The 27,662-nt window shown below is 34.4% G+C and overlaps 1 protein-coding gene across 3 annotated transcripts; it reads left to right on the top strand.

The window, feature by feature from the left end:
• The first annotated feature begins 191 nt into the window (after nt 1–191).
• LOC103502242 (histone-lysine N-methyltransferase ATX2-like) lies at nt 192–24,816 on the top strand. Of its 3 annotated transcripts, none has more exons than XM_051082581.1 (24): nt 192–1,311; nt 1,459–1,510; nt 1,594–1,668; nt 1,788–2,007; nt 2,948–3,071; nt 3,183–3,287; nt 3,742–3,950; nt 5,168–5,260; nt 5,386–5,483; nt 7,790–7,954; nt 9,801–9,944; nt 10,954–11,001; nt 11,839–11,956; nt 12,123–12,188; nt 12,262–12,323; nt 16,286–16,342; nt 16,739–16,807; nt 16,944–17,142; nt 19,130–19,405; nt 19,969–20,030; nt 20,098–20,175; nt 22,429–22,524; nt 23,459–23,565; nt 23,635–23,786. In XM_051082581.1, the coding sequence occupies exons 1-24, from the start codon at nt 656–658 to the stop codon at nt 23,645–23,647; spliced, it is 3,192 nt and encodes a 1,063-aa protein (XP_050938538.1). In that variant the 5' UTR covers nt 192–655; the 3' UTR covers nt 23,648–23,786. The 3 variants fall into 3 exon arrangements, 2 of the variants coding, with proteins under 2 accessions (XP_050938538.1, XP_050938537.1); XM_051082580.1 differs by having other exon boundaries at nt 193–1,311; nt 23,459–23,562; nt 23,633–24,816; XR_007819553.1 differs by lacking the exon at nt 23,635–23,786 and having other exon boundaries at nt 20,120–20,175; nt 23,459–23,562.
• Nucleotides 24,817–27,662: the final 2,846 nt, after the last annotated feature.

Genomic DNA, 27,662 nt, shown 5'->3' with positions numbered 1-27,662 from the left:
TTTTTATCATTTATATATTTAGTAATTTACAAGATCATATATCAATTGTATATTATTTTACACGATGTCGTCTAATAATCGTTTATTAACACTTTATTGAGATATTTTTTTGGTATTTTGTGTGCTATGAATTTTTTTCGTTTATGAAATTGTTTTACGAAACATAAATAATTTGCTTTATATTTTTTAGAAGATCCCTCTAGCTTGACTATATGCAAAAACAACATAATCTTGGAAGAAATTCCACAACGAGAGAGGGGAGGGGAAGCGAATTGAGTTCAGTTTCGCCATTTACGAATGGAAAACCCAAACTCAAAGCTACATTCTCCCTCTGATTACGTTTAAACCGTTCAACTCAATTCTTCGTTTCTCTCCTTCTCTCCTTTTTTCAGTGTTAAAGCCTCTGCCCACGGCGGGAAATACACAAACAAAAAAGAAAACCTCCCTCCAAAATCCAAAGAAAGCAAACGTCCCCATCGCCATCTCTCTCTTTCTCTCACCAATTCCCTCTAAAACCCTAATTCCCGCAACCCCATTTCCCCTTTTCCTTCAATTCGACCTCTTTTGCTTCCTTCCCACCTTTTTGGGCGCTGTTTTCTTGCTGGTCGGAGGGGTTTTTTTTTTTTCTCTTTTTATTTTTTTACTTGCTTTTTCAATGGCGGCATTCTCTCTTCATCAGCGTCCCAAGCCACCAATTGTTGATGGGGAAGATGGTGATGATATCAATATCGATGTTTATAATGCTGGAACTCCGATTCGCTACCTTTCTCTTGATCATGTCTACTCCACTACTTCTCCTTTTGTTAGTACAAGTGGGTCCTCCAATGTTATGTCTAAGAAGGTGAAAGCTCGGAGGCTTATGGTAAATCACTTTGACGATCTTAATTTCAAGCCCCCTCGTTTGCTCCATGTTTATTCTCGCCGCCGGAAGAAAGCCCGCCACTCCTCTGCAAGTTCCTCTATGTACGACTCTTTGGTTGAGCAGGTTGAATTGGGATCGACAACTGTTATGGAATCTGAAGCTTGTGAGACTGATGAGATGGAGAATGGTGTGGACGACCATGCAGAGGAATTTGAAGTCGATAGGTCGCCCAAAAATAAGAAAAAGAGGACGGATAAGTTTGGGTGTAATGAGCTTGTTAAATTGGAGGTTGATTCCAGTGTTATTCGTGCCATGAATGGTCCTAGGTTGAGAGACTGCCGCACTCCCAGCAATAACAATAATAATTCTGGACAGAGAAAGAAGCGCAATTCTTCACAGATTTCTGAAAAGATCATGTTCAAATCTCCTACTGCTAAGAGATGGGTCAGGTATTGGTTTCTGGATTTCGAGTTACAATTTAAGGCCTCAAATGTGCCGTTCGAAGCATTTGCTATTAAGTTTTCCTATCTTGATTTTTGTGTAGTTTAGGGTTACTTAGGCAGTTCTATTTACTGGAATATAATCAATTATCACAGGTTAAGTTTTGAGGATGTTGATCCGAAAGCGTATGTTGGATTACAATGCAAGGCAAGTCATTCTGTCTATACCTCTGATTTGAATCATCTTCTTTGGATATGCTTGAAATGATATGGTACTTCACAACATCACAGGTTTATTGGCCATTGGACGCTCAGTGGTACTGTGGTCGTGTTGTGGGCTATAATTCAGAGACCAGTTCTCATCATGTATTCTCTCACACACTTAATTTTTAAACCTCACAGTGGTGTTTGATATAAGTACTTACTGTGAACTGTAAATTATGTGTCTTCTCTTGTATTGATCTTATGTACATAATTCAATGTAGATTGAATATGAAGATGGGGATAGAGAAGATTTGATTCTTTCTAATGAGAAAGTCAAATTCCATATTTCCGGTGAAGAGATGCAGACTTTGAACTTGAATTTTGGTGTTGATAGTGTAGATAGCGATGCTTATGATTACAATGAGATGCTAGTGTTAGCAGCAACCTTGGATGACTGTCTGGAACCTGAACCTGGAGACATTGTTTGGGCCAAACTTACTGGTCTGTGCTTCATCCCTTAGTTTTTCCTCTTCTTTCTCATTTTAAAAATGGAAAAAAAGAAAAACAGTAATGAAAATAAAGAACAAATGTCTTAAAAAATAGTAAACAAGAAAGTGGGAGTGCTGGTTATTCCTGAAAAGGAAGAAGAGACGAAGGCACCATCTTCGGGTCCTCTGTTGTGAAAACAAATGGCTCTTGAAGCAAACAGATTGTGCTTCTCATAGTGCATTTATTTATTTTTTCATGAGAAACGTTCAATAATAATTTCGTTGATAGAATGAAATTACAAAAGGGCAAATGTGCCATGGGAGTTCATATTACTTTTCCAATGTGCAATAAAATAAGGGATGTAAGATGGTAACAAAAAATGTAGGAGAAAATCATTTATCTGTTTTTTAACATATTGTGAGAAGGCGAAAATGAAAATTTAAATAATGGAAATGGGAAAACATGAATGTGCTGTACTTTCTGTCATGCTTCAAGCTTAATTGTTGCTATGGTCTATGGAGAGTATTAAATCAGGAGTGGGGCCGTTCATGTTTGGGTTTTGTTCAAAGTTTGAGAATTTGTTGTGTCTGGCGGCATCTTCTCTAAAATTGAAGGTTGAAGTTGGAAGAAAGTGAAGAAATGCTTAACTAAGATTGAGAGTTGATATTGAAATTGATTAGGAAGAATAAGCCAGAATTGAAGAAAGAATAGAATTGTTTGGCTAGAACTGAAGAGGGAGGCAATATCAAGGATTAAATAGAAATATGAAAGGATTTATTGACCAAGAAAACACACCTTCGTGTAGTGGAGTCCTTTTGTTACTCTTATTGAATTGTTATGGTGATAGAAATGCAAATAAAAATTGGCTTCTTATAAAAATTGATATTTCTTGCTAGGGATGATTTATTTAATCGAATATATTTTTATTACTTCTTTTGTTAGTTAAATGCAGGTCATGCTATGTGGCCAGCAATTATAGTGGATGAATCCCTCATTGGTGATCGTAAGGGGTTAAGAAATATTTCAGGAGGAAGGACAGTACCTGTTCAATTTTTTGGTACACATGACTTTGCGAGGTTCGTGTGCTTTCCAGTTAAAATGAACTATATTTGTCTGGTCTAATGTACGAACTTTGAAAGATTATTTATTGGGTACATGCACACTGACTCGTTTTTTCTTTGGTCCAGGATTAAAGTAAAACAGGCCATCTCATTTCTCAAAGGTCTTCTTTCTTTTTTCCACCAGAAATGCAAGAAACCACACTTCATGCGGAGCCTTGAAGAGGCAAAAATGTAATGCTGGATTGATTTGGCTTCTTATATCAAAAAAGAAATGATTATGACATTTCTTACCCTATAATTGTTTGTCCCAAATTAAACTCTTTTGACTGCCTGACTGCTGATTTTTGTTAGCATTGTCAGCTCTGTCAATTTATAGTTACCAGGCTAAGGACCTGATCAAGCTATCTTTACTTTGAGTTGGCAGATTCTTATTGAGATATAGTTGTTCCTTTGTCCAAGTACCGAAATTTAGTTTTTATATAGTTACTTTGAGAGCATGGTTCTGTCTCTATCAATCTCCCTTTCATTTTAAAACGAGCATCACGAATAGTTCAAAACATAAAATGAAACTGAGTATGATGATGTAAGAATAGCTTTGTTGGTTCTTTTTACTTCTTGCTAAGCCATATTCTTCTTTTAAGGTCACGGGTAAGGTAGAAATTTACTGACTTACCCGTTGAAGCAGGTATCTAAGTGAGCAGAAACTTCCACCTAGTATGTTACAGTTGCAAAATGGAATTGAAGTGGATGATTTTGCAAGTGCAAGTGGAGAAGAAGAAGGAACAACAGATTCAGGGGAAGAATGCCTAAATGAAGGAGGAGGGATGCGTTGTGCACTCAATGGATATAGAGCTTCTCCTTTTAAAGTTGGGGATTTGGAAATAATAAGCCTTGGTAAGTTTTGGATCACTACTTTTCCTAATGTATTATAGGATATCTTGAAATGTTGATTATCATGCGCTGATTTGGAAATTGTAGGGAATGATAAGATTTGAATTGGTATTGTTCCTAAACGTTATACAGGTTAAATTGATTTGTTAGTTCTCAAAAAAACTAGATAACGTGGTGGGAAAAATGATCAAAATCTTCATTTTACTTCTGACAAATAACATACTTTTGAAGTAGGTATAGTAATCTTTTGATATGAAGTAGCATTGCTATAAGTTGTTTTTTTTTTTATATAAGAAACATTTACTTGATTAATGAAATAGGGGAAACCCCAAATGGCTAAAGGCAGTTACATGACGCATTTCCAATTGGAAACTAAATAAGATTAACTGTAGGTATAGTAATCTTTTGATATGAAGTAATATTGCTATTATTTTTTTTTTCTCATTTGATAAGAAATATTTCATTGATTAATGAAATAGGGGAAACCCCAAAAGCCAGAAGGAAATTACAAGAAGCATTTTCAATTGGAGACTAAATAAGATAAACTAAAGTGATTAAAAGGGTGCTTATCCTTGCACCAATAAAAAAGCCATAGACAAAACCAAATCCATAAATCTATGAAAGAGGAGAAAGAATCCTTGAAAAGTGTGTCACAGCATATAATCCATTGCTATTAGTTTTTTCCACTAGCACACTTTCCAAATATAAAAGAAGTTCCTCCCTTTGGTAAGCTATTGTAGATCTTTTTGTGAGTAGCACACACCCACAGAGACAAATTTATTTGGTAAACTATCACTAATCCTAATGAAAGCAACTCTCTGAACGAAACAAAATTGACCTTTCTTTGGTACCTTTGTTTACCAAATCATCGATTAAGGAAAATTGATTACCTTTCTCTTCTACCTTTCTATCTTTATAATTTTCTTCTTGTATCACTTCACGGCATTTAATTGGTGTAAATGGGTTTCTCCTTTGTGTAATTATCACTTAAACTCCCTCATTGCCCATTGCAGAATTTTTTTTGTAACTCTTTAAACTGACCTCTCATTTTGTAATTTCATTTATATATATGAAATTCTCTGAAAATCTTTATGAATATGGTACTGGTGGCTATATGGAAAGTTGTCAAAGTATGGAAAAACAAGGGTAATTGATTAATTGTATTTTAATCTTAAGCAACCTTTTTATTAATGTTTATAAGCACATTTTTTTGTTCTTAGGGAAGATCGTCAAAGATTCTAAATATTTCCAGAATGATGGGTCTGTATGGCCCGAAGGGTACACAGCTGTGAGGAAATTTTCTTCTATAACTGGTGGATATTTGAACTTTTGTAATTATTATTTTTGAAATTATTCTTATTTTTGCAGATATTTCTACACCTTTTCAACAAGATGAATTTCTAACACTATTCTTGTCCTCTCTTTTGCTTCTTTCCAGATCCCAATGTCTGTACTTTATATAGAATGGAAGTTTTGAGGGATTTTGAATCAAAATTTCGACCTTTATTTAGAGTAACTTTGGATAATGGAGAGCAGGTCAGTTCGTTAAATTGGGTCGATATACTTGCATTTGCATGTTATTTCAGTTTCTTTTTTCTTTTGCTGAGAAACAATATGCATGTTAATTCTCTGCTTACTTCAGTTTATGATGGCTTCTTTGGTGCTTTAAAGTTACAACTATGATATATATATAAAGTAATTGCTGTGAATTGGACGGAAGCCAGATACTGTAATCACTAATAAACTTGTCAAAGTGCCATTCCAATAGAAAACCATCATGGAAGAACAGTCTATTATTCAGTTTTTTGTCAATAGAAGTTATTTGGTTGAAGCCTTTCAGTAAGTGTAGTATTTTTTGGTGTTGGATCATCATTTTTCACTTACTGTGGATGTTTAATAGCTCGATTAAGGTCAATGGTTCTCGGTCTAGTTGGGAATTTTAGAAGATTTTTCTCAATTATTTCCTTTGGGAAGGTGTGGATGAAGGAAAAGGCAAAGGCAAAGATTCTCATCTCATTAGGTGGGAGGTGATTGAGAAACATTTATCTTTAGGGAGTCTTGAAATTGGTAACCTGAGAAACCGTAATAAAGCCCTTTTAGCCAAATGGCTTTGGCGTTTTTTCACTGAGCACAATTCTTTATGGGGGTAGGATTATTGAAAGTAAACATGGTACTCGCACCTTTGGGTGGTTGGATAAAGGGGTTAAAGGCATTTATCAGATTTTGTGGAAACATGTCTCAAAAGAGCTCCCTGATTCTTCTGTGAGTTCGGTGTGTGGTGGGGGAAGGAAGGGAGATGTATTTTTGGAAAGACCTTTGGGTGGGGGAAGACCGCTTTTGGGTTATTCCTTGTTTGTATCACTTGTCTTCTTTGAAAAATCATTTGGTGGCTGTTTTCTGGTCAGGAATAGGAATTCTTGTTTTTTCTTCTTTGGGTTCTGACGTCTCTTTCCAGTAGGGAAGCATCGAACATGGCGATTCTCATTTCCCTTCTTGAGAGTCATTCTTTCTGCTTTAGGAGAAGAGATGTGAGGGTTTGACTCCTCCTTTGGAGGGATTCTCGTGTAAATCTTCCCTTCAGTGTCTGGTTACCCTTACCCTTGCAGGGGAGTCGGTCTTTTCTTCGGTTTAGAGAATCAAGGTTCCTAGAAAGGTCAGGTTCTTTCCTTGGCAGGTTCTTCACAGCCGCCTTAATACGTCGGATGGGCCGTCTAGGATTTCTCCTTCGTTAGTCGGTCCTTTCTATTGCATTCTGTGTCGGAAGGCGGAGGAAGACTTGGATCTCCTTGTTAGGTGTTGTGAGCTGGTGAGTCGCATTTTGGATGATTTTCTTCGAACTTTTCGCTTGTCGTATGCTCATCATAGAGATGTTAGAGGGATGATCGGGAAGTTCCTCCTCAATCTGCCTTGTGGGGAAAGAGGCTTGCTTCTTTGGTGTGCTTGTGCTTGTGTTTGTGCCATCTTGTGGGTCTTGTGGGATGAGAGGAATAGGAGGGTGTTTCGAGGAGTTGAAAGGTTGAGTGGGGAGATTTGGTCAGTTATTTGGTATCATTTTCTCTTTGGGCTTTTTGATTTCGAAGACTTTTTGTAACAGATACTTGGCATGATTTTGTATAGTTGGGTCCCCTTCCTGTAGTGGGGTCCCTTGCTTTTTGTGGGCTCAGTTTTTTGTGTGCCCGTGTTTTCTTTCATCTTTTCTCGATGAAAGACAATTATTTTTTCAACTATTTTGTTCACTTGCAAAGATAGATTATCTTGAGGAGTTTTTAGATTATCTTGAGGAGTTTTGCTTTGGAAGAATTCTTTGAGCCTTTCAAGATTAATTGCTTTCTTTGTTTTTCAGTTTGAGATTGCTTAGAGTTTTGTCTTCTCTTGTTTTATTTGGATTGTTTTAGTTTTTTACATAGATATTTTGCCTTGTTGTGTCCTCTTATTTCTATATTTTTGTATCTTGGGAATTAATCTCATCTCATCATTTCAATGAAAAGTGATAAAAGGAAACCATCTACCCAGGAAATGTAAATATTTTAAGAAATCGTTATTGTTATGCATTCTGACATATTGAACCTTATCTTCCATTGCTCTTTTAGTTTTAGTTTAGCATCTTAGCCATACACTACTTTTTTGATTAATCCACATTTTTTGAACCACATATACTGCAAAGGCTGTCGATATTCTTTTCTTAGCTTTATATTAATCTTGCAACTTCTTAAATATTTCGTTTGTCTAAACTAGATTTTTGCTGCTGCGGGTTCTTAGTTGCCTTCTTTCCTATTAAAAGATGTAAAGGGTTATTAATGCAAGGGTTTTTCTGTTGTCGATACTCCTGTGTATTGCTTTAGTTTAAAGGATCCTCGCCATCTGCTTGCTGGAATAAAATATACAAAAGGATGAAGAAAATACAACATACTTCTGATGCTTGTACCGAAAGTAAAGGGGAATTTGTATTCAAGTCTGGTTCTGATATGTTTGGTTTCTCCAACCCAGATGTTAAGAAACTGATCCAGGTATGCATCAATGTTCTTTTCCAATATAAATTTCTTCCCTTCTTTTGGTGTTGCCATTGTATCAATTTGGTCCATTGTATTAATTTTTTTAAGGAGGATGAATTTTTTTGAATGAATGGAATTAGAGAGAAGGAATAACAGCTAAAAGCCAAGGAGCTGTAGACTTTCTAATTGGCAATAATGTAAGAAAGGGGAACTGACAAAAGTAATTAAAAAGAAAGCTTCTAAAATGAGGCTGGACAAACTAGAAAGTTCCATATCTTACGTGAATCCTTTTCAGGCCTTGAAAAATTCCCATATTCCTGTTCTGTCACACTTGGCAAAAGATATCTCTAGTAGCATTCAACTCTAACACATCTCCCTCTTATTGAAGTGGTGAACAAAGAGGTACATGTCTTTGCTGGAACAGTAGCAGGGGAGAAACAACAAGCCTAAAATTTCTCAGATTTCACTAAAATGTAGGAGTTTAAGGCCGATACAATTAAATGAATCTGCAATTCCAGAACTTCTTTTGAAAAGAAACATATGAATTTGGGCAGTTATACTTTGAAGGATTATTTTTTGGGTGGGGTAAAAGGAAAACAGAAATCTGTATTAAACCAGCCACCATAAAACAACTTCAAGGAGTCCCCATGCCAAGGAGGAACAAGAACCTCTTGGCCGCCAATCTACATTAATTAAAACTGCCAAAGGGTTTTTGAAGAGCACTCCATTTCAGGTTGTACATTCATGATTGCAAATTTTTACAAAATAATCAAATTTATTTGAGAAGAGTAGCTTTCTTTCTTTTCAAAGGAGCCAGCGTAAGGTTCTGCTTACATTTGTTCACAAAACTCTTGCTTTTTCTTTGAGCCACCAGCCGGTTGAAATTTCTGTGATTTCTTCCATCCTTTTAGAGTGGTACCTAGTGAAGTAGTTACAATGAATAAAGAAATTGTTAATTGATTCCTGCTGCTACTATACTCATTTTGTATTTTTGTTGAAGTTTTGTGTTTGTCATAGGATTTTACTTAAACATTTGTCTTTTTCTGTTTCTGTTTCTGTTTCTTTTTTGTTTTGGTGTGTGTGCATGCACGTGTTGCATGTGGTATGTTATTATCAGCTCCTAATAGGAGTCTTTTTGAGAATCCATTTAAAACGGAAAAAAGACTCTTTGGATGAAGTTCATTCGTGTATAGCTTTGGTGAATACTTTGCATATTCACAGATAAGAATCAAGATCACCATGCCTCTCTCACTTCTATTACTTTTTTATCTCTTAATTGGTGTAAACTGGTTTCTTCCTTTTTTTAGTTATAGCTTATCTAATCTCATGACCAATTGGAGAAGTTTTTTTGTAATCCATTGGATTGGATCCCCTTTTGTTATTTCATCTCATCGATGAAACTATCTGTTTCCCATAAATAAGTTGTTTACTTGTGCTATTTTTATTGCTTTTTCACTCATTTTGGAGTCTGTATCCTTGAGTAATAGTCTCTTTTCATTTTTCTAATGAAATGTTTCATATCCTTTTAACAAAAAGCTCTGAAAATAGGAGGGTGTTGTCTTTTGATTTGGAGAAACCTTGAACACTACTAATATCTAAATAATGATTTTTTTATTATTCTTGGAGCCTCATTCTACTAATTTCTAGCCTTCATTATATTTTATCAAATCTACATTTGTTTAATTGTGCCTTGTTTCACTCCAACAATAAAACTATCTTTTCAAGATCATTATATGGCTATGCATATCTTGGGTGAGGTGGGGGCTGTATCCTTCATGTCCTTTGAGGAAAATGTAGGTTTCATATTTTTTCTTGTAAAGAAATCTGATGTTTTAAAGTAATTCCTTTTTTCTTTCGACAGGGGATATCTAAATCTGGACTGTCTTCTTCCAGATTCTTGAGCAAAGTAGCCTCCAAAAAATACAAAGATTTTCCCATTGGTTATAGACCTGTTCGTGTTGATTGGAAAGACCTTGACAAATGCAGTGTATGTCATATGGATGAGGTGAGAATTAGTTTCTAGGCTATATTCATTTAAGTTCTTTCTCTTTCAATCACTCTCTTTATAAAAACATATTTTTTCTTAACTACAGTTTACTAGTACCTATCTGAGAGCCTTCATCTGTTGCTGATATGTGCTTTCCTTTTCCATTTTTTTTTCCTTTAGTAAGTATGTATATGATGTTTGTAGAGAGAACATGGCTGCCATTTATATAGTAAATGAAATAGGAAATAGCCAACCATGGCGTTATGGTTTCGAGGGGTCTCTTTCTCCCCCTTAATCAATTTTTGGGGTCGATGGGTGCCCTTCAGTTTCTATTGTAGTAAAAGGTAAAGATCAGTCAATTGCTCTTTCCAATAAAATTGAAGGAAATTAGATACACATTAGCAGAATACAGGAACGAATATCAAGAATATTCCCAAATAAGTTCGATTCTTCTGTAAATTTTTGGGACTGTGTAGGTGCATGGCCTCAAATGCAGTCATCTTCAATTCCCTTTGAGTTACTTCTTTTGTAATCATTTTAGATTGGAGAGGCCTTTTCTGCGACTTCTCCTTCTTGCCATACGGACTACTTGCGCCTCTATGGTCTCTTCTTTGTTCTTTTTGTTTGGCTGTTGCCTGTTTATATGGATGTTTGTTTATTATTTTAAAAAAATAAAATAATTGAAATATGACAGTTGACCTGACTGTATTTTTCCTGGGTTCCCTCTTCTAGCTCAGACCATTATCTGCCACCTCATTTTGATATAACTTTCTTAATCATAACTGCTAACTCACTCCTCATCCAGTTTTTATTGTGTGTTTGACCATGTTGAGACTTTTATTATTATTGTCATAAAAAATAAAATGGTCATGCTACTTAGTCAAAATCTACTTCTTTGCCCCTTTTTGGACTTCTCTTTTTACACCCTTCATGTTTATTTTTCAATTCTGACAATTCAATTGTCTGGTGGTCACCATTAATGCTGTATGTCTGTTTTGCTAATCGAGCTTATACTTCTTCTCAATAGGAGTATGAAAATAACCTCTTCTTGCAATGTGACAAATGCAGAATGATGGTATGTTTCCTTTTCCTTTTCATACTTTTAATTCAAAATCTCCTGCAACTATCCTGAAATAGGATTTTTCAATTTTCTAACGAGTATGGGTTTCAACATATTCCTACAAACCAACAACTAGAAAGTTACGCTACGCTACGCTGAACCCAACAATCTTGAAAGGGAACTAAACTACAAATCCAAACTAAGTCCCATAAACATTACAAATAACGTTGACCCAAATTTAGGCCCTTTTGATAACGATTTGATTTTTCTTTTTTATTTTTATCTATATTATGCTTTCTTTCCTCATAATTTCTTTAGTATGCTTTCACATCTTTTAATAACAGAATTTCAATAACAAAAACCAATTTCTAAAGAATGTTTATTTAGTTTTCAAAATATGGCTTAATTTTGAAAACAACTTAATAAATGTCAACAAATCAAATAAATATAAACAAACATGGAAGTAAGGTTTAAGCTTAATCTTCAAAAATAAAAAATAAAGAAAAAATAGTTTTTGGATGAGGCTGTGGCTGAAGGAATTGAAAACTGGTTTTCATTGAGGTGAATGCTATTGATTCACGAATGCATAAAATATAGTGAACTATAAATGCATACACATTGACTTTAGCATTTGTTTGGAATGTCACATCTTTAATTTTACTTGTTTATGTGGATTAAATCACTTAAGTATACGTGAAACGTAATTTCTTGCATGTATTATGTATATAAAGTCAACTAGATTTTGGAGCTAGTCTGTTTCCTTTGTTCTTTCTTGTAATTTCTTTTATAATCTATCCTGCCTTTGAAAAGCTATCTTATATTTCTCTTAGACTGTAATCTGTTATACTTTAGGTCCACGCTAGATGCTATGGAGAACTAGAACCAGTCGACGGAGTAATATGGTTGTGCAACTTGTGTCGGCCTGGGTCTCCCGACTGTCCTCCACCATGCTGCCTCTGTCCTGTCATTGGTATTTGAATTCATACCATTGAAATATGATTGCTCTATATCATCTTTTTCTAATAGGACTTTTGTTTATCAACTTTGAGTTATATTGAATTGCGGATTCATATATTTGTATATCATGTTTCATTTTTCTGGGTGAAAGCTTGGTTTATTAAATTCATATTCTCCAGGGGGTGCAATGAAGCCTACAACTGATGGACGCTGGGCTCATCTTGCTTGTGCTATATGGATACCTGGTTTGTCAGTTGATTCTTTGGAGTTTTCGATAATTGAAAATTATAGTATGTATGTTGACTGAACATTCTGCAGAAACGTGTTTATCTGATATCAAGAAGATGGAGCCTATTGACGGTCTTAATAGAATCAATAAGGTATCCTCTCTTGCTTTCTAATTTATAACTAGATCCTTAATTCTTGTTGGATGTGCTTGTTTGCTACCGATGGAAAAAACTTTTATTGAAGATGAAGTTCCTTTGGTCTAATGGGGTCTTTTCCCTTCTCTAAAGGCTCTGGTTTGAATGAAATTTGAGAATATTTCATGGTCAAGAACTAAGCAGTAGATAATCTTTTTGTCTCCACTTGGTCTTCTATCTTGATGTCAGAAGACTAAGGGTTAATTGCGTAATTAGGTAATATTCTAGATTAATTCCCTTTTTACCCTCACTTGTAATAGAACTCTATGAATAGGTGTCTTCTCCTCTTGTATGAAACACATTATTCATTCTAATAAAAGATCCGCAATCTTGGTTTGGAGGATTTCTCCTTGAGGTTATTTACATCAAATTTGGTATCAGTGCAAACCTCACTAACAGTAGCTTCTCCCCCCTTTTTTATCCAACTAACCTTATAGGGGTTTGGGTGGGGTTCAGTTTTTAAATTTAGGGCAGTAACAAGCTTTTTAGATATTAAATTTTCAATTCTACCACTATCAATAATAACTTGACACACTTTACCGTTAGTTGTGCATCTTGTTCTAAAAAGAGAGTTTCTTTGAGGTATACAATCAGCTGTTGGAGTGAGAAGGATTCTTTGAACTACACAAGATAATTGATCTCCCTCATCTGGGGTTAAAACTTCATAGACATTGTCATCCGAATCATCATCTTCTCGTCCTTCTTCAATTGTCGAAGCTCTTCTTTGAGGGCACTCGTTTGAGAGATGCCCTTGTTGCCCACATCTGAAACATTTACCCAAAGTAGGACGATTATAGATGTTGTCAACTTTCTTTTTACTAGAGTTTTCACCTGGTTTTGTGGTGTTAATTTTGGGTGGAATGTCATCCTTCTTGATCAGTTGTGAAGTTGTGGATGAGCTTCCTTGTTAAAAATTTCTAAACGAGTCAGTGGGATTAGTTCTTTGTTGTTTATCCCAATTGTTCTTTCTTTGATAAGTCTTGGTTTTCTTGATCTCGTCACTCTTTTCATTCTTGGACGCTAGAGAAATAGCATCTGAAAGAAAACTAAGTGGATGTAAGTTGACACGTCTTTAATTTCATCACGCAAACTATGAACAAATCTAGAAATTTGTTGGTGTTCAGTTTCAGGAAGATTGTTGCGGGCGCCTAGTCTATAGAACTCTTTTGTGTAGTCCATGATAGTTCGAAAGCCTTGGTGACATTGTTGATATTGCTTGTAGAGTAGTTGGTAGTTGATCGGCAAAAATCATTTTTTCATGGGCCTTAGCATCTTTGGCCAGCTTCTAATAGGTTACCAAATAGCCGCTTGTTATTTTGTAGTTGATCCCACCAAGCACTAGTGCCACCTTGGAGCTTGAAGGTCACCAACTGGACTTTCTTGTGTTTTGGGGTATTAGTGTAGTCAAAAGAATTTTCTACATTCTTGATCCAATCAAGAAATTTTTCCATGTCCATTCAGCCGTTGAAAGTATGAAGATCTACCTTCATTCTTATTTCTTGATCTTCTTGGATATATGGTCGAAAACTGAGTCGTCTTTGCGGATCTTGATGAACATTCTGCAAATTGTCTTCATCTGAAGAGTTGGAATCTTCCATCAAGTAGCCTGGTAAGTTGTTCTCATAGAGTTGATTGTTGTGGACGTGAACAGCTTGGTTTCTTAGACGTTCTTGATTTGCTGCAGTTTGTTGGTTTCTTGGTACTTCTTGCTGTTCTTGGTTTCCTGCAGCTTAGTTTCTTGGAGATTGAATTGCTTCTTCTAAGGGTTGCACATGAACTCGAGTGATGAGGTTAATCGAATCTATTATTGATTGTTGCATATCCGATTGTTCCTTTCGGATTTCTTCAATGGCTTGTTCCACCAACGGTTTACGTAGGCTTCGGCATCCATGGTTGGGAATGGTGAAGATCCAAGTTTCTTCAAAAGGAAGTGAGCGGATTGAGCTCTCTAATACCAATTGATGCAAAGCATGGGAGTTTTTATGATAATACCTCAGGATAAGATTTTATTAATGAATATGGGAGCCTTTTATAGGCTGAAAGCTAAACAAGAATTAGTTATGAGTTAGTTATTTTCGAACTAACTCAAGATACAAGAATAGTAAACCTAAACTAAAATCAAGAAACTTAATTGTTAAAGAAACATCAAGAATGTAAGATGTTCTACATCATATCTCTAAAAATTTTTGTAATTATAGAAATATGAATTATTGAGATTCTTCTTATTATTTACAATAGGAGTAAACCGTAATATATAGACAATGATAAATGTCCAATATTGGAAAACCCTTCAACGGAAAAATGACTAATAAATAAGGCAAGAATATTACAAAGAGAAGGTAAATAATTGCTGGAAATGACTTTCCAAAGAGATGGGGAAAAGAGAACACTTTCCATATTCAACAATCCCCCTCAAGCTGCATTGTATATGTTGATTAAATCAAGCTTGCCTTTTAAGACTTCAAAAGCGTTCTTGCATAGGGCTTTTGTAAGCATGTCGGCAATCTGCATCTTGGTAGGTATGTAGTTAAGAGAGATGCTTTTGTTTTCAATTTTTTTCTTTGGTTGATATCCACATGCTTTATGCGATCATGATGAATGGGGTCTTTGGCGATACTTTTGGTGGCTTGATTGTCACAATGTACCTCCATTGCTTTTCCTGATGTGGTTCTAAGTTCTGATAGGATACGTTGAGCTGGAGCCCTTAGCTTAGCTTCAACACTACTCCTAGATACAACTGATTGTTTCTTGCTTTGCCACGTGACTAAGTTTCCCCAAACAAAGGTACAATATCCAGTAGTTGACCTTCTGTCTATTTTTGAGCTTGCCCAATCAGCAGCATCCGTGAAGATTTCAATGTTCCTTTTCATAGATTTCTTGAACTACAATCCTTCTCTTGGAGTTCCTTTCAAGTATCAGAGTATTCTATAAACAGCTTGCATATTTTCTTCAGTAGGATTGTTCATGAATTGACTTACAAAGTTTACTGCAAAACAAATATCAGGTTTGGTGTGAGTAAGGTAAATTGATTTTCCAACTAGGCTTTGATATTGATCTTTGTTAACCATTGTGTTTTTTTTGCTTATGTGATGAGTCAATAGGAGTATTAGCAGGCTTACATCCTAGCATACCTGTTTCCTTTAAAAGATCCAAAACTACTGAACTCAAAAGTTTAAGCTAATGGGTCGTGGAAAATTCAATTATATCAATACTTCAACCCTACCCAAGCTTGAAATTGTGCATAAGAAATTTATATTAATGGGGGTTTAGGAATTTAGATACCAGAACTCTTGCTATGATACCGTTTTAAATACCTCGGAACACAAAAGCTTATCTTAATAGGTTAGGATAAATTTAGAGCTTAAGCTAATAGGTTAGGACGAAGCACATAAGATAAGAAAAGTTTTTTGGAGATGTGCTACAGTCTCTTTTGCGGTGCTTATGGAAAGAAAGACATACTTGTATTTTTTAAGATAAGTATGCGTCTTTTGGTTCTTTTTGGGCTTTTTTTTCTACATACGGCCTCTTGGTGGTGTATTGTCTACACCAAATTCTTTTGTAATTAATTATTCTTTCAATGACTTTTAACAATTGGGAGACGCTTCTTCATCTGATCTTTTAAGGAGGGGTCTTTCTCAACCTCTTGCTCTTTTCTTTTGTTTTCCATTGGAATATACATGGTTGTTTCTTATAAAATAATAGTATCAATAAGTTAGGATAAATTTAATTATATCTCAATACTTTAACCATCATATTTTCAACTCATGGTTTTTTCCTTAAACTTTTGTCGAACTGCATGTGGATTAGCATTTTTCCGTAAATGTATGAATTTGAGTTGCGTAATCTATGCTTATTTAGTTTTAATTTTATGATAAAAAATCATAGTTGTTTATTTTCCTTTACTGTAATTTCTAAAATAGGATCGTTGGAAGCTGTTATGCAGCATCTGTGGGGTCTCTTATGGAGCTTGCATTCAAGTAAGTTTGTTGAATTTAAGCATGGATGTCCGTGATAGCTGTCTTTTTATTTGTTGGTTGTTTTATAGTTTGAGCTACTACACAGCCAACGGTTACAGAAAAAGAAAATTCAGTTGGCTGAAATGTGCACGAGATTATTTGACATTTGTTTTTTATTTGATACTATGTTAAACTACTGATTGACCCAAAAGCTTAAGTTGATGGGAATAGGTAAATTTACTTGCATTATTTGTCTCCTTAATTGTATCTAGTTATTTTAATGTCAAATAATAGCGTTGTTACATAGAAGATAAAATAACTTTTTGATGGAAGGTTTCAGTATGGGCTTATGACCAAGTACCCGATCCCTGTTTTATATTTATATTTTTACTTTAACTGTGTCCTACTTTGTAACAGTGTTCAAACAATACTTGTTATGTAGCATATCATCCTCTTTGTGCACGAGCTGCTGGCCTTTGTGTAGAGGTATAATGTCCAACCATTTGCTAAAGCTTGTTTGGTGGTTTATTTATTTATTTATAATATTTATAATATTTATGTAAACATTTCCTGTGGTAACTTGTTGGTTTTCTTTTCCTTTTTTCTTTCTGTAATTTCAAAGCTTGAGGAAGATGACAGGCTTCATCTACTTGCTGCGGATGAGGATGAAGAAGATCAGTGTATTCGATTACTTTCCTTTTGCAAGAAACACAGGCCACCATCTAACGAGCGTTTAATGGCTGAGGATCGTATAGGGCAAGCTGGACAGCAGTGCTCTAATTATACTCCACCATGCAATCCATCTGGTTGTGCTCGTACAGGTTTGGCAGTTATATTGTTAAATTAAATGTGTGATTAGTTGCATCATCGTTAAAAATCTGTATTTAAGATTAAAATTCTATAACAGAGGCGACTAGTAAGAATTTTGTGGCATGTTCTTTAATGAAAGGTTAACTATTCTCTTTTGGTGAAAAACATATTTGAATTTTATATAGTAAGAATTTAGTCCTTGAATTTTAGTTTTCAAGATAGATAACAATTTAGTCTTGGAACAAGTGTGTCACATTTTTGTTCGTGTAGTTTAAATTTTTTAACAATTTAGTCCCTCTTGTGAAGAATCTAAACAAAATTATGTGTAAATTTTTATTATGTAATAATTTAGTCTGGTAGTTTATTAAAAATTTATCCCCCTTGGATTTGTTGATCTACATTATATATAAGAAACTCAATAAAATATTAGCATCTTTGACGTTGGGCCTACTTGAAGGACTAATTTGGTACACACAAATGTTTGAATGGACATAGCTAAATCATTTTTAAATATAGATTAGATGAAGCCTTGTCGATTAGCTCGTCAGAAATTGTTACAGAAGTTTCAGGACTAAGTTTTTATCAATTGACCTTGGTTCCCTTGAACAAAGGAATGAAGTCCTGTTGATTACCTTTTTTGGAGGTTTACGCAAGAAGGGAATAGCCCATGGAGGAGAAAGGTGGTTGTTCCCATCTATGGTTGGATTAATAAAACTCTCGGGGGGGTGTTTTGGTGGGCTTGTTTTTTGATATTCCCTTCTATTCGTTTATTTTTTCTGAATGAAAGCTGCTGTTTAATAATAATAAAAAAGAATTCCTGAAGAGGGTTGACAAGAGGCAAATGATGGGTTGATGTTGACAAAAGTAGATATGATTTTTTAAAGTATTTTAAGCTGTAAAGTGGCTAATGCGTAATGGCTCTTATATCCATGTTTGGGAGGGTGCTTGAGCTAATGCCATTCCCAGTTTTTCTTGCCCTTTCATCGAATAAAGGGGCTCCAGTTGCATATTGTTGGTGGGTTGAATCCCAGAGCTGGGATTTTCGGATTAGGAGAAAACTTTTTGACAGAGAAGTCCCTAGGTTCATAAAAAATTTGAACTTTTTCTAGCTTGGTAGTTATGGAGGAGTTAAAGGGACTTATTTTGCTGGCTATTAAAATAGCATATCTTTGGAATCTAGGGGAGAAAGGAACTACTGTGTCTTCAACAAGTCCTCTTCTTTTGACAGGTTTATAGAAATTGGGCTTTGTAATGCTTTTTAATAGTGTAACTGCTCTCTCCTTAGGCCCTGTTAAAGGGTTATCATTACTATTTTTATAATTTTAAAATTTTAATGTAATCCAAATTCACCTATGTTGGCTGGGTTCACCCCCATCTTTTTTACATTTTATTTGTCAATAAAATCTCATCTGTTTTCTCCTATAAAAAAGTAGCAGTCATAGTCAAGATCGAATGACTTGGTCCTTGACCTGTTGGGATCTTTTCTTAGCGAAGTCTTCTTACACATTACTAAGTCCGAAGCCAAAGATCAAAGCTCCTTTGGTAGTTTGGAAGCTTAAGGTTCCTAAATTATTGAAGTTCTTCGTTGGTGGGTGTTTTGTAGAAGTCTTAGAACTGCTGATAAACAAAGGCAGGTCTTACGTGACCTCCTTGGTACTTTGGAGATATTCCTTGCTCTCTTCTGTACTTTAAATTTTTTCAAAAGGAAAAAAAAGGGTCCATTGAACTATCTGCTTTTCCCTAATAAAATGTACTCAAGTCATGATCAAGCTGGAAGGCAATAGTTTAGCATGCGGTCCTTGTTCAAATAAATCTCAAAATGAGAAAAAGTACGTACTGTAAACTCACTAACCGTCAAGTGGTTTGTATATAATCCATGGGCTGACCCTGACAATAAGTTTAAAATTTAGATGCTTTTGCTGTTCCCCATTATAGGTTTTGTTGGTTCACATCGAAGTATTGTCTTTGATATATGATATATTGTCCTCTTCTTGGCAGAGCCTTATAATTACTTTGGGAGAAGAGGGCGAAAAGAACCTGAAGCCGTTGCTGCAGCATCCTTGAAACGATTGTTTGTTGAAAATCAGCCTTATATAGCAAGCGGTTATTCCCAACATTTGTTATCAGGAAATTTATTGCCTTCCAGTGGAGTCCTAGGCATGAAATTTTCTCTTCAACATTTGAAAACATGTCAGCTTGATCCTCGAAACATACTTTCTGTGGCTGAAAAATACAAATTTATGAGGGAGACGTTCAGGAAGAGACTTGCATTTGGTAAGGATTAAATTGTAAAACCCTTTCTTTCCCTTATTTTGCGTCTTTGTTAACTTAATTCAGCTACCATTAGGAAACTGCGTTGGTTTTCATTAGGAAACATTGACAATAAACTTTTAATAATTCAGTCACCATTTTTATGAAAAAAACATATTTTCTTATTGAATTAGTTTCACGTGCTCTTTAATTCTTATTGATAACAATAACCAGCACCTAACAAAAAAAAAAAAAAAAAAAAAAAAAGAAAGAGAAAAATTCATTTCAATTCTTGAATTTATTGTTGTGAATGCATTAGTAAGTTTACTTCTACTAAATAAAAATTCATTTCAATTCTTGAATCAATCGTTGTGAATGCATTTGCAAGTTAACTTCTATGCTACAGTAAAGGCAGAATTACTTGTATGATTATGTGGAATTGGTTTACTTGAGGATGGATTTAACATGTTTTTATACCTACCATCTAACTGCTTATCTTAAACTATCTATCCATCTAACTGCTTATCTTAAAATATCTATCCATCTAACTGGTTTTCTTTCAATTGGAACCTCTTCTGGCTCTATAGGGAAGTCGGGGATTCATGGATTTGGAATCTTTGCTAAGCATCCACACAGAGCAGGGGACATGGTAAAAACAATGTTATTCTCGTTGATTGTTTTGTTTTCAGTAAGTATATAAAATTTGATTTCTTTAGGTAATTGAATACACGGGTGAAGTTGTTAGACCTCCCATTGCTGACAGAAGGGAGCGGTTCATATATAATTTACTGGTGGTAAGTTCATCAGTATCATTAATCTTTCTGTAGGTTTCTATGTTGTATCAATCATACCTCACACCCATGCAATATGAGTTTCCGTTTGGATTTAGAATGAATTTTCTTGATTGATTAAAATTTAGTGGGTTGTCTTTCCTTGGATCACGTTCTTTACCATTTCTTTTATTATGTTGGTGGAGGTCTTTTTATTTGAATGCCATGGTGTTTGGTGTTGTTTTGATAAAATACTCTTGTTTGCGGAGGAATCTGTCAACTTCACTTGTGTATTTTTCAAATTACATCCATCTCATGAAATCAACTTTATTTTTTTGTTTAATTAGGGCCATTTATTTTAATGTTTTGATAAAATACTCATGTTTGTGGAATAATCATCTGTAAATTTCACTCGTGTATTTTTCAGATCACATTTCATCTTATGAAATCAACTTTATTTATTTATTTAATAATATATATATATATATATATATTTTGCTTAAGCTTAAAAGGAGTAAAATTCTGTGACAATTACGATTTGTTGGGTGTCATCTAATTCATATAGCATGCTTGTTCTCTAATGTAGTTGAAGTACAATAAACTTGCTTTTCACAAAACAGCCATACTTATCAAGTACTTCTAGCGTTAGTTTTGTTTCAGCTTTCTTGTAATCTGACTGTATTAAGGTGTTGTTGAGTTTAAACGTCTAATCAGGTGAGTTCTTCTCAAGGATATAAATATGGTTGACTTGCATGATTTTCTTATGAGGGGATGTAGTGGTATAAAATTAAAGGTAAGGTAGATTCTTCTTTTGAAGCCGGTTTCTTCTTAGAAAAAGAGTAATGAACACTAAACAGAAAAACTCCTGCATTTTGGGTTCTTTTTCAAATTAAATTTTTTACTTCAACAATATACATATAGCGCAGCTCGAGCTTAAAAAAATGTTTGATCTTGAAATTGGTTCTGGATGATGATGACTTAAGTGTCCACTTTTGAGATGATCAATGAGTGGCAGACAAATCTTTGTGCGATTTATTCCCTCGTCTTTACTTTCTTTTGGATAGGAAACTGCATTCTGTGGCTTCAGTGTTGTCCTCTCCCGACCAATCTTTTTCAATTTGTTTGCACTTTCATTGTCCTTTGTTTGATAGAGAGGCGGTCAAGGTGATAGATCTCAACCTTATTGTTCCTAGGGAGTGATGTTAGGATGTCCCTTGACCATGCTAAGGGATTTTCTTGTCATTCATATTTAACCTTTTATCCTCTCGCCCTGTATATCCAATTGGTTGCTTCCAAGGCTTTAGTCTTCTCCTATGTATGGAAGATAAAAATTCCCAGAAGGGTTGAGGTTTTTGCTTAGCTAGGTTTACTAGGGCATGTTCAAAGGCATTTCTCCTTGCGTCTGAAATGGTGCATTCTTTGGAGGAAGCATCATAGCAATCCAGCATTTATTGTGGGAGTTGAAGTTTGCTAATTACCTGTTGCATTGGCAGCAGAGTTCAGTTTGGGTGGAATAAAGATGGCTGTTGTTTGTTGGAGGTGGTTTTGAGCTTCTCTTTTAGATTGAAGGAAGGGGACAGACTGGCAGGGTTGTGGCAAGCGAACTTCTTTGCTATTATGTGGAGAAATTTAGAGGGGAGGTTAAGGAGTCAGAGTTTGGACTACGAAGCGAAAAAGAACAAAATAGCAAAAAAAGACAGGTTCCATAGGGAAAAAAGTAAGTTGGAGAGTTGAAAAGGATAATTAGTATATTTTAGTTAATTGGTTGTCTTATTTTCTACAGGCTATAGATAGCCATTTTAGCCAATTTAGGGTTGTATTTGAACCTCTTGAATATCTTTCCAATATAGAACGTTGTTCTTGGAGAGCTTTTTCTCATCTCTAAGGAATGGAATTTCTCTTGTTTGGCCATGGATTTGGCCTATTACTCCAACCTGCTGCATCAAGAGGTTTAATACTTCTGTTTGGGCATTGGTCACTAGGACTTTTTGTAATTGTGATACTGGTCTTGTTCTTTTTGATTAATTGTTCTCTGTAATTTGTGTTTGACTCCTTTTTTTGAGTATTTGGTTTTGGTTGCCCTTGGTTTTTTTATTTTTTCAATAAAGTTCGGTTGCTTAAATAAAAAGGTTTTCTGGACGGAAGTGAATTATGGGTTTTCTGAATTTGGTTAATTTAGGAGAATTCCTCTATGCATCCTTTAGTGGATTTTGGATTTTTCCCTTCCACTGTAATAGAATTGGACCAAGAAAAGTTAATGTGTTCCAGTTATTTCAGGGTGCTGGCACTTACATGTTTAGAATTGATGATGAACGAGTGATTGATGCTACAAGAGCTGGGAGCATTGCTCATCTGATCAACCACTCTTGTGAAGTATGTATTACTTTAACTATTCATTTATTTTTCCTTTTTCCGTTTTATGTTTTAGTGTTCTTTATCCTTATGAGATGACTCATTAAATTAGGTATCAGTAGAATTATCTTATATCATAGTGCCTTATGGAGATGAATGCAAGTTAGCTAAATTTTTCCTTAGATGCTTCGATGTTAGAAGAGAAATTTAACTTCTGTTTTTCTTTCATGAACTAATCTATCTTATTCTTACACAGTAACTGTTGCTCCTCACAAAATGTTTAAGGAAAAAAAAAAAAGGTTCAAATTAGAAGGGGTAGGTTGGCGTACCAAGTTTATGTCATTGAAGGATGGATGATTGGGTGCTCTGTATAGTACTTATTTGCTTAGGCTTCTGCTTTATCCATAAAAACTTTACTACAAATCTTTCCCCCTTTAATGACATATCAGGTTTCTTACCAAACAAGCACAACACCCCATAGTTGATGTAGCTGTTGTACTACTGATAAGCTCATTTATGGTGTTCAAGGACATTAAATATTGTCCGATTCTTAGAACTAAATGATAGGAAATGACACAGCAGTTGTTTCATGTGATGAACTTCATTTAGATATCAAAATTGTTTTGTTTTGTTTTGGACTGTGAAATAGAATCCTTCGACAGCCTGACTACAAAAAATATGAAAATGAATTTATTCCATACCATAACATAAAGCTACACTGCAAGTTTGATGTGGAAATCGAGAAAATTGTAAAGGATCTTCTGTTCTCGTGTACAACCTAGTTAAGTAGTAAAAACTTGCATTTTCGGTAAGGAAAATTCTCTGGTGGCAGTTTTCATTTACCGATAATTTGTTTATGGAATTTGTTCTCAATGTTTCTGTTGGTCTACTTTCATCCTTTTCTTCCTAAATAAGATTCTCGTTGATTATTCACTATAATATTTCCTTTATGCAGCCAAATTGCTACTCCCGAGTTTTAAGTGTCAATGGAGATGAGCACATCATAATATTTGCTAAAAGGGACATCAAGCGATGGGAAGAACTTACCTATGATTATAGGTTCTGCTCATTCTGGATCATATCTTATTTTATGCAGTCTGTAGATGCTGACATTTCAATTTGTATTCAGGTTTTTTTCCATTGATGAACAACTTGCTTGTTATTGCGGGTATCCCAGATGTCGGGGTGTAGTTAATGATATGGATGAAGAAGAACGAGTTTCAAAGCTACATGTATCTCGAACAGATTTAGTAGATTGGAGAGGGGAATGAGGAAGGTCAGCAAACCAGGAATAGTTTTTTTTTGGGTCTATTTTCTTCCAGGAATAGTTTTTTTTGGGTCTATTTTCTTCTTACTTTTTAATGTTTAAATTGCTTGATCAAGTGCATATAGAGGTAAGTAGACAACTTGGATTCGTTTCACTTTTTGTTGTCTTAAAAACTAGGGCCATTGTCGTATGAAACAGGTACTAAATCATTTAGCTTTAGGTAATGATTGTTTCAAAACGTTCTTATGCCTTCATCGTTTTAGGCTCTGAATTTTTACAACTGGTTTGGGAGGTAAGGATAGTAGAAATCTCCATAAACAGAGTCCTTGCAGTTCAAGGTGTGAAAGTTCTTAAAATGGAGTCGGATATGGGGATGGAAAGACGTTTTCATTTATTTTTTTCTGGGTTGGGAACATTTTTTCTTTAAAATATTATTCTGGTCCATTCCTGCCCCAAACATTCCCCTATTTTGAGTGAAAAAAACAACTTTACTATTCTATTTTAAAACTGAAAAAAGATGATCAGAGATTTTTAGAAGTTATTCTAGCGAACTCTCGACAAGCAATTAGACTATATTGTAATATTGTTAGTAACTTTGGCTAACGCGAAAAAGAAAATTTAGCACTCTCACGTGATCTTGTTTGAATGTCACCGTGTTTGCTAATGATTCTCTATGTTTCTGTTGGGCAGAACTATCCTAGATTGTTTGCGGCAAATTTGCCATTGTTACGACGCTCACTGGAAGATTTGGCGTTCACTAGTCAGAGATGTTGAATCAGGCATTCTTTATCTTAAAAAAAAATTACCAAGTTTTTTTTTTTTCAATCCCATATTTTCTAATTGTACGAGGCCAACTTGTGAGAGATATCGAGATTAAGAGTTGCAAATTTAGAATATTAGCAGCATCATAGAAAAAGCTTATTCTTAGAAACAGAGATGGGTCCATTGCCCCCTTGGTTTTGTAGATTTGTCATTAGTTGGGATTGTTAACCATTAATCTTCTGTACAGATAATATCTGAAAATAATTGAAAATAAATTTTCTAAAGCTCTTCTCATCTCTTTTTCCCACCATTTCGCAACTCATTTTTTTTTTACCATTTGCTGATGGCAAAAGGAATAATTTGAAATTCCATTCTGATTGGAGGACTTTTCTTCTGATGTCTTTTTCAATTACACTTCTGACTACATAATTTCTCAACTTTCAATCCATGGACTAACTACTAATTAAATACAACATTATCTTTCATAAGCAACACTTCAAGTTGGGAGTGGGACCATTATTGTTGATAGCCTTTATAGATCATATATGATAAATAACTAATTCTGTGATGCATGGAATGGAAGGAAGTTAATGCAATGTTCTACGACCCTCTAATTTTATCTTCTCTACACATTATATTTATTTAAGTTTATGGTAAATAGTATCAATCGGGTCAAGTGGAAAATCGTTATATTTTTATTTAAATTTAATATTATCACTAGTATGACCTATGTGCATTATCACCTATCATAAGTTCTTTTATTTTATTATGTCAATTAAGGAAAAAATATACTTCCTAAAATAAATAAGAAAATTAATGTGATCCAATGATACCCACCTATCTTGGCATTTATTGTTTGTACAGTAGATTATCTTGGCATTTATTGTTTGTACAGTAGATTTTATTGTATAATTATGAAGCTAAAACTGAGGAAAAAAAAAATACTCGAAGTCTTTTTTGGATTTTAGTGTTGAATTGTGTGTTTGAGTTGGTGTTCGTACGTGTTTATAATTAAAATTTTCAAATCGATTCATAAATTGAATTATGTGTTCGTACATCTTTAAAAGGAGCAAATGAAAAAATAAGTTAAGGATTATTCAATTTATTATGAAAACATATGACATAATTAGGTCATTCCAAAATTTATCGGATATAATTTTTCATGCAAATTTTTTATATTTAAAACACGATTTTTTTTCAAAAGATACAGTGTTAGTCAATAGGTGCACCATGAGATCTAAATTAGGCTAATAATTTTTTTTATTAATATAAAATTGAAATAAGAGTCTTCTACTAGGTAGATTAGGTTAAAATATCATTCTGGTTTATGTACTTTGAAATTTGTTCAATTTCAGTCACTCTAATGTAAAATGTTCTAATGTAGTTATTGTACTTTCAGCAATTCTTAAATTTAATCACTTGAAGTTAAATTTTATAGAAAATAATAATTACAATAATTTTCATACAAAGAAATACATTAATTATTTTCTTTTCTTATAAGTGTTATAAGTTTATAAATTTAGAATTAAAATCTATGATAAAGAGTTGCATGCTAACATAAGGTCACAATTAGTTTTAAATAATTTAAAATTAATTCACCTAGACCTTAATGAATAATATTTCTAATGAGATTAGAAATAGGATTAATCTTTTCTCTTTTTAATAGGATTAAAATGATATCAATAAAAGATTAAATTTATAAAATATTTGTCTATAAGGGACCTTTGTCTAAGGAAGGTTCTGTCTAGGCCGGGGTACTTAAGCTGACGGTAATGGAACACCCCTACTTGAGAATTGACCTAGAAGGTGAATTAGTCAAACATTTTATAAGCATGCAATATATGATTATATTTATCAAATTGTTTGATGAACAATAATCATATATTGTTAAACTAAGCAATATAAGAGTTATATTAGGCCAATTTAACTAAGCAAAATTGTTTGATAAATAATTAGCCGTATTTTATAAGTTAATTAATTTTTAAGTAAAACACTAAGCGGGAGGAAATGAGGTATATGATACTTCATTTTTCTTTTCATGTTTCTCCTTAAACATTCACACCGTGAGACTTATGCTCGGCCTCGAGACACCTTTGCTTGTGTCCCCCTACGGGTGGTGTTTGTGTAAGTCAATAACAAGGTGAATGGAGATAGTGTTTATAGTAAGTGGGAGAGGGATGAGTGTCAACACATCTTGCGGTCTCTTTCATTAGTTTCTAGTAAGTTCTCATGCTTGGCCTCGTGGCACCTTTACTTGTATTCCCCTACGGAAGGTGTTTGCATTAGATTTTACTCAAACTCCAAAAATGGATATGATTTCTTTAGTTCTTGCTCCAATCGGTTTTTTCTCTATGGATTACTTATTGGGACGGAACTCTATAATCTAAAATGAAGGGTTACACTTACAAGAAATTTTTAAGTAAATCATTTCTTGACTAAACAATGATGACTAACTATTATAGAAATAAGAGTTATTCTGGCGTAATATTTAGTTGAAATTGTCTCAATTTAGTGAAGGGATAATTAATCACCCTACGGAGGTTTTTATCGTACCTCACTGAAGCATCATTACAAAATAGATATCACTTAGGATATATTAAAATTTTGCTAAATTGATTGGTTTTATATATGGAAAATGCTAGTATAACTAATATAAATAATTGTATGTTTTCTGCAATTTGATAATGACGAGTGCTATACTTTGAATATACTGGTTGCTGATAAACTTAATGACAATAATTATGCATCTTGGAAAAATACTATCAACACTGTGCTAATTATCAATGACCTTAGATTTGTCCTAGTTGAGGAGTGTCCTCACGTCCCAGTTGCTAATGCAACTCAAACTATTCGAGAAGCATATGAGCGCTAGGCCAAGGCAAATGAAAAATCCCAAGCATACATCTTGGCAAGCTTTTCTAAAGTATTGGCCAAGAAACATGAATCAACGCTCACTGCTCGTGGGATTATTGACTCCTCGCAGGATATGTTTGGTTAGGTCTCTTATCAGATCAAGCATGATACTCTAAAATACATTTATAATGCCCGTATGAATGAGGGAGCCTCAGTGCGACAACATGCTCGTAATATGATGGTTCATTTCAACGTGGTAGAAATGAATGGGGCTGTC

Source organism: Cucumis melo, chromosome 3 (assembly GCF_025177605.1).
Source record: "Cucumis melo cultivar AY chromosome 3, USDA_Cmelo_AY_1.0, whole genome shotgun sequence".
Taxonomy (NCBI): domain Eukaryota; kingdom Viridiplantae; phylum Streptophyta; class Magnoliopsida; order Cucurbitales; family Cucurbitaceae; genus Cucumis; species Cucumis melo.
Note: the sequence above shows the minus strand (reverse complement) of the source record. Positions and strands in the feature narration are given on the sequence as shown.